We start from the raw sequence: 12,045 nt of genomic DNA on the forward strand, positions 1-12,045 counted from the left end.
ATCACTTGGTTGAAAAATTGGCCTGATGTGCACATGGATTACAGAACAAGTACCTAAACAAATGCCACTCATCTCTGTAGGAATTGTCTATTTTAATTGAAACAAACTCAGGTTTCAAATTGGCTCTATTATGAGCTCCTTTTTTCTTTTTCTCTTTGTGATTTTGTTATTGTTTTTGTTTTTGGGGCTAATAAATGGTTTGACATTGCATTGTCAAATAGATTGTTAGAATTTACCATCACCTACCACCACTACCACCTCACCTACTCCACTAAACTTAACCCACTACACCACTACCACCTCACCTACTCCACTAAACCTAACCCACTACACCACTACCACCATCCACTACACCTACATCTATATAAGGAACCATTTGTAATAGACAGAATATCAACATTATATCAATCAATAATACATCAGTTTTTCTTACATGTATATAGAAGAGTAGGTGGTAGTAGGTGGTAGGTGATGGTAAATTCTAACATAGATCATAGTGATATGCTGAATTAAGAGTGTCTTTTGTTGGATAAAGCCCAAAAACTAGAACTTGAGTGCTCTTAAAAATCAAAGTGTTTGCCCACATCTTTTGATAAAACATAAAAGCACTAAAGAGCTTAACTGACCTGTAGAAATTTAATGTATAAAGAGAAATGATTGTATTATTGATTGATGTATATTGATATCTATTACAATGATTCATGATTCCTATATATAGAAGAGGGTGAGTGTGTAGTAGGTAAGGAGTAGGTGAAGTGGAGGTGGTAGTGGTGTAGTGGGTTAGGTTTAGTGGAGTAGGTGAGGTGGTAGTGGTGTAGTGGGTTAGGTTTAGTGGAGTAGGTTTAAGTGGGTGAAGTAGGTGGAGAGTAGGTGGATTTTAACAGCCCCCCGCAAACTCAAGAGGGATAGGAACTAACCAACTTGAGTTTGGAGAGATTAACAAAACAAGAAAATACATAAAAATAAAAGAGGATAAAAGACACTGTATGGTCGTGTCAGACCATTGGTGAAGACACTGGATGGTGGTGTCATAACGTTGTAGAGGACACTGTATGGGGGTGTCATAACCATGTAGAGAACACTGTATGGTGGTGTCAGACCGATGTAGAAGACAGTTTATGGGGTCATGTCGGACCGTTGTAGCAGACAATGTTGTGACAGTTGTGGTGACAGTTTACGGAGTCTTGCTGGACCCTTGTAGAAACTAACCGGAATCAATGTCGGGACAGTTTACAGAGTCTTGTCGGACCCATGAAGGAGCTAACCGGAATCAATGTCGGGACAGTTTACAGAGTCTTGTCGGACCCATGAAGGAGCTAACCGGAATCAATGTCGGGACAGTTTACAGAGTCTTGTCGGACCCTTAAAAAGTCGCACCCTCAAAAGGTGTGCCCAATCTTTCAAAAGGCGTGCCATCAAAAGGCGTGCCCAATCCATAAAAAGGCGTGCCATCAAAAGGCGTGCCCATGTTTTCGAAAGGCGTGCCATCAAAAGGCGTGCCCAATCCATAAAAAGGCGTGCCATCAAAAGGTGCGCCAGACACGCGGCGATGCACGTGATCGACAGAACGCGTGTCGGCCTCTTTGTCATGGTCTTTATAAACCGAAGCGGAGGCTGAGGCTTGGAAGCAGAGACAAAAACCTGCTAGAAAAAACTCTGAAAAACTCTTCGTTTTCTGAGAGAGATTTCTGAAAGAGATACTCTGTAACACTCTGTTTTCTGAGAGAGATTTCTGAGAGAGATACTCTGTAACACTCTGTTGTCCAGAAAATGGCTTCGCCTTCCCGTGGTCTGCTTACTCTCTTTCCAGACCTTAACGAGTCAACAAGAGAGATAACTGGTGCGGGGGCCAGTGAACCTCAACCAAGCGCCCCAGGGTTTGCTCCGTTGAACTTTCCTATGCGGTCTGTGGAGCAAAAAATGGCAGTGCAAACTGACATTGAAGCCAATCAGTATACTTTGAAGTCCTGTGTGGAGACGATGACGGCAGTCACAGACTTGTCGCACCGGCTGCAGAGTAGGACAAATGAGGTGCAGCATTTAAACGGCCAACTGGCTCTGCTCCAGCGCATGTATAAGGATGCGCGAGCAGAGATAAGTGTGCTGAAGGCGGAAAACAAGGAGCTGAAGCGGAAGGCTACCGTGATGTTCCGATTTGGAGGTCCACCATATGCTATAGTGGAGGAGCAGGGTGGAGTGAACGTGCTCGGTGGCGTGGGAAACACGGAGGCAGCACCGTCAAGGGCCGTCCAGGATGGAGGCAAGAAAAAGAGACCGGCGACAGAGTAGAGAAGAAAAATCCCGCCTGTGGATGTGGTTGTTTGGTGTGTTTTGTTTTTGTTTTGTGTGTTTTGTGTGTTTTTTTTTTTTTTTTTTTTTTTTGTAAAATTCTGATCGGGGTTGATCCCCGACATGAAGAAATGACAAGTTTGTGAAATGTTTTTTTTTTTTTTTTTTTTTTTTTTTTTGTTTGGTAGTGTTTTGTTTAAGAATAAAAATAAAATGAAAGAAAACAAGGGATAAAAAAAATAGATAAAAAATATTTGTAGATGGATTATATGAAAAACATCAGTGTGATTGTTTCAAAATAAAGTTGGGGTTAGTGCCCCTGCAAAAGATATATTATTGGAGAGTGGGTATTTAAAAAGGATTAAAAGTGATTTGAAAAAAAAAATAAATAAAAATAATTGATTTTGAGTCTGGGTCTGTCGGGTCCATGAGAGGTGGAGTATTATTTTATGAGAGAGTGAGAGGAAGTGATAATAAAAACAATGTGTTTATCTGTGTATGATAAGAGAGAGAGAGATTGTGCAACTGTCACTGAAAGACAAAATGTAGTGGATGTGAATATTAAAATAAAAAGAAAGGAAAAAGAGAGGGTTTAAAGTGATCTTATGTAGTGGTGTAGTCTATCTATCATCAGCAAGAGGAATAACAAGAACCCCATAAGAGAAGCTTCAAGCATGTGACTGGCGAGGAGAATCTGGGCCGTTGGATTGACTACACCATTTGCTATTGCTCAAGCTCTGATCACAGCATGAACATTTGGAATTGATCTTGTCACCATTTTCAAGTCTGTTCTCACTAACCCATGTGAAGAAGCCAATCCTTCTTGAGATTTCAATGGAATTCTCGGCGTGTTTTGGGTGCGTGGATAAGCAATCCTTGCACAGGTTTTGGGGATGATCAGCCAGTTTCTTGTGATTGGGACAGTAACCCAACTTGGAAATCTCAGTGGCATGTGCTTCACAGACAAGATTTCTGTAGGAATTTCTTTTACTAGTGTTTGGGTCCAACATGTGATCAACTCTTGAACACCAAAGGCAGGGTGGTTTGAGTCCAAAGTAGTGAGCAAACTTTGAAATCAGAAAAGAAAAGAGTGGGTTCAAGAGGAGGAGGAAGATGAGAATCCACTCAAGGACTGCATAGACTAGGATTACAGTGATTTTGTGGGTGTTTCTGTGCAACATGGTTGCAAACTTGTTGGTGGCGACGCTTGTCAGCTCATCGGGGCTCCATACCCACGCCGTTTCATCCAGTGACCCCGTCAGAAGGAGCGCTGGCTGCTCATCCGTGGTTGGGACCCACGTCATCGTCCACACCGAGTCGTCGTGGTCATTGTCGACCGATAAAGGGATTGTGGTGGCAGTGATGAGGCTACAGGTGGATCGAGTTGCAAGGCGTGTCGTCTCTCTCTCTTTCAGGGAGTATGTTGCCGCCGTTGATGGCGAAGAACTCAAAGCTATGTGTAGAAAATTCCAGCGGGCAGCGAAGGCAAAGTTGCCGGCCGGCTGCCCGCCGATGAGAAAAAAATACAGGCCTAAATCTTATTGCTCTGATACCATGTAGAAATTTAATGTATAAAGAGAAATGATTGTATTATTGATTGATGTATATTGATATCTATTACAATGATTCATGATTCCTATATATAGAAGAGGGTGAGTGTGTAGTAGGTAAGGAGTAGGTGAAGTGGAGGTGGTAGTGGTGTAGTGGGTTAGGTTTAGTGGAGTAGGTGAGGTGGTAGTGGTGTAGTGGGTTAGGTTTAGTGGAGTAGGTTTAAGTGGGTGAAGTAGGTGGAGAGTAGGTGGATTTTAACATTAAGAATGAAAATAAGAGGAAAAAAATAAGAACGGATAAATGTCAGTTCATTGCATATGGTAGAATTACCAACCTACTACTTTTTTGTTGACAAAAACAAGAGCTGCATGTCCCAAACTTTCAATAAGCAAAAATACGTCCTGACCTAGCTTAGCGTTCTCATTCATATTTATACTGCCAAAACAGAGAAGAACAGCGGCAGTTTAAATATCCAAAAAATCTGACTACAAATCATCAAGCAACGAATAAGGCAAAACCACCAAAGATTAAATACATCAATATGTAAAATAAGATCCAGTATGGAAAACAGTTTAGATAGAGAAAGGAATTCAAAAAGTTGATGCTCTATCTGTTTCTTATCTGACACCAAGATTTTCTATTTTCCCACAAAAGAAACATGTAGTTTCCAAAAATGGAAAAGAATTACAGAGTAGTACATCAGCACATCTCCAATCATCTAAATGTCAAATCATAGACTCATGTATTCACTGAAAGAAAATAAAAATAACACGGAAATGAAATAGAATTTCTTGAATGCCAGATTTACAATAAGATCGCATTAGATCAAGTTTATCCAAATTCCAAAGTAAATTTGAAGCCAGCCAGCACTATGATTTGATGGATTGACATAATTTTTTAAGACTTTCTGCCAATGTATTATCAACTTTTCAGCAAACATTTTCAGATGAGTTACCTTGTTGTATACCATAGAAAATCACTAGTATCTTTTGTTGTATTTATCTGCTCCACTAACTCTGATTTGGTAAATGAGTTGTTACCCCAAATACCCACTTTTTCTTTATACCAACTCCATTTTACTGATGCCAGTGAAAGTTCACTGACACTGGTACTGCGAGAAAGTGCAACATCATCACGAGTTCTTTGTGAAACAACCTGGTTCATAATCAATGAAAGGAACAGATTTAATAAGATAAGAGCATGGAATGTGTATGCTTATTTAGTATAGACACAAATATTCATACATAGTTTTATATTTTCTGCAGCGATATAAATTCGGAGAAGAGCAGAAGAACAAATGATTTACAATTTTACACAATAAAAGAAACACAAAATTTTGATAAGCAGGCAAAGCTTTTCTTTTTCTTTTTATTTATTTATTTTTTTGATAAGCAACACAATTTTATGGACAAAAAGTTACAACCAGGGACAAGAGAACCACCAAAAACAACAGAAAAAAGAGAGAATCAAGAATACAAGTCGAAAATAGCTCTCATATGTCCAATCTCTACTAATCAATAACAGAGGAGTCCTCTTCAAAGGTACTATCACTGAAACCCAAAAGGAAGATGAGTAACAAACTCTATCCCCTAAGCCTTCAAGATCTTCAAACTTATCCTAAAAAATTATTGCCTTCAACCAAATCACCCAAAGCATACAGCTCCAAAGAACACACGCCTTTTTATTGTTGCCAAGAACCCTCTAATTAATCCCGAGCAGTGGAACAAAACTCAAAAGAGGCAGCCAACCATCTCCCACTAACTTAAACAGTTTATACCATAGAATCATAGCCATAGGACAATGCCAAAAATAGATGGTCAATCTTTCCTCATCCCTCCTAGACATAATATACCATTGTGGAAGTAAATGACCGTAGGCCTCATTTTCTGAATCATTTCATTGGTGTTGAGCTTTTCATGAGCCAAAAACCAAACAAAAACTTTAACTTCAAGAGGCACAAATGAATTCCAAATTGCTTTATGAGGGCCAAAACTTTGTACATCTGGATTATCAATGACCTTATCAAAAAATGATTTACAAGAAAGAAAGTACCCCAGGAAAATGAATAGTCCACTCCCTCTTGTCTCTAGCATCATGTCTCGAGGAAACATCATCAAGGACAGACACCAAAGAATCCAAGTCATTAACCTCACAATCATTGACATTCTTGAAGAAATTAAAATTCCAAGAAATCGCGGGAGAAATGAGAACAAGACATGGGAGAAATAGAAACATTATGGGAATGAGACAAACAAAGCAATAGAGGGGACAAAAGACTCAAAGAAACCTCGCTCTTTCAAGCATCCTACCCAAATCGAATGAACTCCCCATTTCCCTCAATAAAATGAGTAACCCAAGAAAAAAGAGTAAGGGCTTGAGAGATAGATTTCCATGGACATCGAGAATTCCCCTAGGGCACCACATGAGAGTCCCAAACATTAGCCTGAATCTCATAGTTATTGTTATACTTAAGCAGACAAAGCTTGTATTGGCAAAAATTTCTTTATGCATTATATTAAGACCGTTTTACACCGCTAAGAACTAAAAAATTAGGCACCTGTGTTTTTTTCTAAGTGTTTTTTGTTACGCATCCTGTTAGAATGGCATATTATTAGTTGAGTTATTTTTTGATTGTAATTATTCTATGCCTTAGGGCTCCCTTGTAATTATTAATTTTCATTAATATAAACGGGAGATGATATCACAATCATTCTCTAATCTTGGTATTCTCTAAAATCATCATGGTATAAGAGCCTAACCCTAAAACCTAAACCCATCTATCCATACAGTTCCTATTACTCACTGGAGCCACCAGCCATCAGCCGGAGATATCCCACGCCGCCAACAACTACCCTTCAGCAGCCGACTCCACCTTGAGGGGTTTCAGCTCACATCGAGAAAGACTCAGGTGGTTTTGGCTCTGAGTTGATGTCCGTCTAGGGTTCAAAACTCACCCAGGTTGATCAACATCAGTATCGAAGATCACCCTAGGGTTTGAACCTTATCTGGGTTGGTCAACATCCTCACAGCAGGCATCGACGTCCCTTGTTGGTCTTTGCCGACAAGCCTTTTGGCCTAGTCGACCACTAGTGACGGCTTTTCTGGCCCAGCCGACAACCCCTATGTCTTCTTTGGCCTCATACAACAACCAATCTCGTTTTTTTCCTGTCACCATTCTTCGACCACATTCTGTTTGACTAGGTCCTCTGCTTCTTCGTAGACTTGTAACTTGATATTGGTACCCTAGTCTCTTTATTCTCTAAAAATAAAAATATGAGTTCTTAATTCTTTATGCTTTTATAGTGGTAGTTGTATCTTTCCTTCCACCACCACTTTCCGGGTTTGCAATTAGTACTAGTTTTGTTGAGGATTCGGTAGTACAGTTTCCATGGCAGATTCCACCAATGTGTCCACTACTTCTCAGACACCTAGGAGTGAGAGTTTCATTCTACCTACTACTATGACGGATAACCCCAACCCTAGTCTTAAAATCATCACCTCTCCATTTAATGATCAAAACTATCTAGCGTGGTCGCAGAGTTTGACTATTTTTTTGAAGAGCAGAGGGAAGATGGGGTATGTTGATGGCAGGATACAAGCACCCAAAACTATTGACCCCGGTTATGACCAATGGGAGATTACCAACTCTTTTATTATGGGTTGGTTTATTCATTCGATGGTACCAGAAATTGGAGAAAGCTACTTGTTTATGGAGACTGTCCAGGATATTTGGGATGCTGTGGCTGCCACCTATTCCCACAAAGGGAATTTCTCACAAGCATTTGAGTTGCGCCGCTCTATTGAGAGCTTTGTCCAGAGGGAGCAAATTGTTCTTCAGTACTTCACCTTCCTCACCAACAGCTAGAAACACCTTGATCACCTGCAGGACTATAAGCCTGTGTGCACTGCTGATTCAGTCGGGTACAAGAAGTTCATTGCACAGGAAAGGGTCTCCAAGTTTCTGGTAGGTCTCAATGTGGAGTATGATCCTATTCGGAGTCGGGTTCTGGGTATGGACACTCTTCCTTCACTTCAGAAGGCATTCGCTTATATACAGAATGAGGAGAGTTGCTGGTCTACTATGATGTCACCTATCTCTACTGACCGCTTAGCATTATTGTCTACCCTAAGAGATGACCTTAGCCCGACTCCCATCCCTCCGTCTGCCGCCAAGGAGTCTGTATTGTGTGATTACTGTCGCAAGCCGTGGCATACTCGTGAGACGTGTTGGAAGCTTCATAGGACTCCATCTGGGGGCCGAGGTGATCGGTCTGGTTCTAGAAGAGGTCGGTCAAGCCAGTCTAGAGGACATGGCTCTCATCTACGGGCTCATCAGTCTAGTGTCGTTGATACACTTGATTCTACTTCTGCTTTCGTTAGCCAGGCTACTAATGATCTCTCTGGCATGACTACTCATGAGCTTGAGGATGTTCTACGTCACTTGCTAGACCGCCGATCTTCTACTACTTTCAATACATTTCCTCATCGTTTGCCCGCTCAGGTAACTTAGCCTCTTCTCCTCGTGTTTTTCTTTTATATAAATCTTTGCCCTAGATTATTGATTCTGGTGCCTTAAATCATATGTCTAGGTCCTTTGACCTTTTCTCTGTCTATAAGCCCTCTTTAGGTCAAATTAAAATTAGGATTACCGATGGTACTGTTTCATCTATTTCTGGAAAAGGTTTAGTCCATGTCACTCCTACCATAACTCTATCTTCTGTTCTCCATGTTCCCAATTTTTCTGTTAACATGTTATCCTTGAGTCGTATTACAAAGGATTTGAATTGTAGTGTGACTTTTTTTCCTGATCATTGTCTTTTTCAGGACCTTGTCACAAGGAGGACGATTAGTAGTGGTAGTGCAAAAAAATGGTCTTGACTTCCTGGATCAATCGGATACGCTTGCTTATTTTTCCACCACGAGTCCTACTACCACAGATGATTTATGGCTGTCACTGTGAATTATGTAGTTTATATTATTCATTAAGGATAGTTTAGTACTTTAGGTTATTAGGGTTTCATCCTATTGCTTATATATTTGTACTTCTTTTGATTAATCAATTGACACAAGTTTTGTCATCTGTTAACATGGTATCAGAGCTAAGTTTCAAACATTAGCATACCTGTCGCAGTCGTTCTTCGCAAGGTTGTTGTCGCAGCTCTTTCTTCCTCTTCGCAAGGCTTCGTTGCAAGGCTTCGATGATCTGTCGCATTCGTAGGTCATCACCGAAGCAGTTGGTTCTGGTTCAATCGAAACCTTAGGAAGCCGTCATCGCTGGTCTGTGGTCCTTCGTCACTGGTCTCTGGTCCATTCGAAGACCTAGGTTGGGTATCTCACTGATCTGTAGTCCTTCATCGCTCTGGTCTGTGGTCCTTCATCGCTGGTCTCTATCTTTGTCTTCATCGCTGGTCTCGATCTTTGTCTAGTTCAGTTGAGGACGAGGACAAAACATCGCTACTCTTCACAGGTCGAGCATCTCTTTCTCTCTTCTCTACTGCCTTTTACTCTGTTTTGAATGCACTGTAGTTTGGGTATACAATATGGCTGATGATAAATTGCAAGCTATTACTACTAAATTAGATGGTACCAATTATTCTTATTGGTCTCATGTGATGAAAAATTTTATAATGGGTAAAGGCATGTGGAATTATGTTATTGGTATAACTATTAGACCTGTGGAATCTCAAGAAACTGTGGCCGATGTTGCTAAATGGGATAAAGAAAATGCACAAATTCTTACTTGGTTTCATAATTCAGTTCAAACTACCATTGGTATGAATTTTTCCAAGTATTCTACTTTTAAACAAGTTTGGGACTATTTGAAGACTATGTACCTTGAGTCTAACTTTGCAAAACAGTATGAACTTGAGATGTCTATTCGCAGTGCTAGTTAGAAAGATAAGTCCATTCAGGAGTTCTACAATGAGATGACTACTTATTGGGATCAGCTTGCTTTGATGGAACCGTCCGATTTGCAGCTACTTGACAGTTATATCAAGTATCGGGAGAAACAACATCTTGTTCAATTTCTCATGGCCCTTTGTGATCAATTTGAGCCACTTCGGGGAACTATTCTTCATCGGTCTCCCTTGCCTTCTATGGATGGTGCTGTCCGTGAGCTTATTGCGGAAGAAACTCGGTTTAAGGTGGCTCATGGTACTCCTGCTTCCCAGTCAGTTTTTGCCACTCCTCCGCTCTTGCCCACCCCATCTTCTCATTTATTTCAAGTTACTGGTAAGCCTAAACCTCGAGTTTCCATGGATGAGTACAGCTTCTGTCATCAGAAAGATCATTGGAAACATGCATGTCCTAAACTTTTGCAGCCCAAGGGTCGTTCATCTGGTTCACCATTCGTTAAGCCGACATTTTCAGGATCTCGCTCATCTGCCACCTTTTCTGCACCAGTTTCTGAGAATGATCCATCTTCCAATATGCAGTCTACGTTTGAGCAGTTCAAGTCTTTCATGGTGGCCAATCCAAATCTTTCGTCCCAAGCCTCCGCTATAACTACCACTCAGTTCGGTTTGTCTGGTTCATCCTCTTCAGGTAATATCTATACTTCGTGGATCTTTGATTCTGGTTGTTCACATCATATGATCCCGGTTGCATCTCTCCTCAGTAAGTGTGTCTCTCCTTCTTCTTCTATCACTATTGCTACTGCTAATGGTTCTTCTATGCCTGTACACTCTGTTGGTTCTATTTCTTGTTCCCATTTGTCTCTTTCTCCTGTATTTTATGTGCCTAACCTCTCCCTCAGTCTTATTTCTATTAGTCAATTATCTGATTCCGATTTTGATGTTGTTTTCTCTGCTTCTCATTGTGTTGTACAGGACCGGGTATCCAAGAGGCAGATTGGGATCGGGCGTAGAGTTGGAGAACTATACATCTTGGACAGCTTACATGTTCCTCTAGAAGTGTCTTCTACTGCATTGTCTTCTTTTTGTTTAAACAATAAGTCCTCTTTGTTATATATTTGGCATTCTAGGTTAGGTCATCTGTCGAGTGATCGGTTGAGGATGTTAGTTAGGTCTGGACATTTAGGCAATTTTTCCATTAGTGATATTTCTGAGTGTCGTGGTCGTAAACTGGCTAAAATGTCTGCTCTTCCTTTTAATAAAAGTAGTTCTATTTCATCTTCTCCTTTTCAATTGGTCCATACTGATGTTTGGGGTCCTTCCCCTATAGTTACCAAGGGTGGTTCGCAATATTATGTAGCTTTTGTGGATGATTACAGTCGGTTTACTTGGGTTTATTTAATAACTCGAAAATCTGATTTTTACAAAATATATTCTAATTTTCACTCCATGATTCGCACTCAGTTTTCTACCACCATTAAAATTCTTCGTTCTGATTTGGGGGGTGAGTATTACTTGTCTGAATCTGAGGAGTATTTAGCTATTCATGGAACTATTCATCAGTCTTCGTGTTCTGACACTCCTGCACAAAATGGCCGAGCTGAGCGCAAACATTGCCATCTCCTTGATACAGCTCGCTCTTTGTTGCTCTCATCTTTTGTCCCTTCTGTTTTCTGGGGAGAAGCTGTGCTCACTGTTGTATATCTTCTCAATCGGATGCCTACTCCTCTTCTCTCAGGCTCATCTCCGTATGAGCATCTTTTTGGGGTTACTTCCAATTATTCTCTTCTTCGTATTTTTGGTTCTGCATGCTTTGTGCTCCTGCCTAAACGGGCGCGCTCTAAGCTTAGTTCTCGTTGTGTCCTATGTGTCTTTTTAGGGTATGGCATTAATCAGAAAGGTTATCGGTGCTATGATCCTGTCACCAAAAAGCTATATGTGTCTAGGCATGTCACTTTTTTAGAAAAACTACCCTACTACACTATACCTTCCACCCCTGTTCCTATTACTAAGGATGAATTGGTTCATGTTGACCCATTTCCTCCTAATGTTTCTCCAGATGAGTTTGTTTCTGACCTTGAGGTCTCTGCTTTGCCTCTTACTAGCACTTCTAATACCTCTCCAGCTACCTTATCTCTAGCTCCCGCTTCTCCTGCTCCTCTTATTGTTTATCAACGCCGCAAAGCACTTCCGAGCTCACCTGTCTCTAGCTCTACTGTCCCTCCAGCTGTTTCTTTGGATCCCGCTCCTCCTGCACATCGCTTCCCAAAGCGAGATCGTCATCCTCCGAACTGGTATGGTTTTGGTAATACATGTTTTTCCCTTTCCTATCAGTCTTTTCTTTCTTGTC

General features: G+C 40.8%; 1 protein-coding gene across 3 annotated transcripts in view; it reads right to left on the reverse strand.

The window, feature by feature from the left end:
* Nucleotides 1–12,045, reverse strand: part of LOC114296257 (beta-galactosidase 6) — a 54,824-nt gene that overhangs the window by 17,454 nt on the left and 25,325 nt on the right. For all 3 annotated transcript variants that reach the window (XR_014341000.1, XM_082888580.1, XM_082888581.1), the window contains exons 12-13: nucleotides 4,796–4,995; nucleotides 4,175–4,275 (exon numbers count right to left, since the gene is read on the reverse strand). Coding sequence is in view for 2 of the 3 variants with exons in the window: in XM_082888580.1 (XP_082744706.1) it covers nucleotides 4,175–4,275; nucleotides 4,796–4,995 (301 nt within the window). In the remaining variant the exon portion in view is untranslated. The remainder of the gene's footprint in view (nucleotides 1–4,174; nucleotides 4,276–4,795; nucleotides 4,996–12,045) is intronic.

The sequence above is a fragment of the Camellia sinensis genome, chromosome 9, assembly GCF_055761805.1.
Source record: "Camellia sinensis isolate YWXY chromosome 9, ASM5576180v1, whole genome shotgun sequence".
Classification (NCBI taxonomy): Eukaryota; Viridiplantae; Streptophyta; class Magnoliopsida; order Ericales; family Theaceae; genus Camellia; species Camellia sinensis.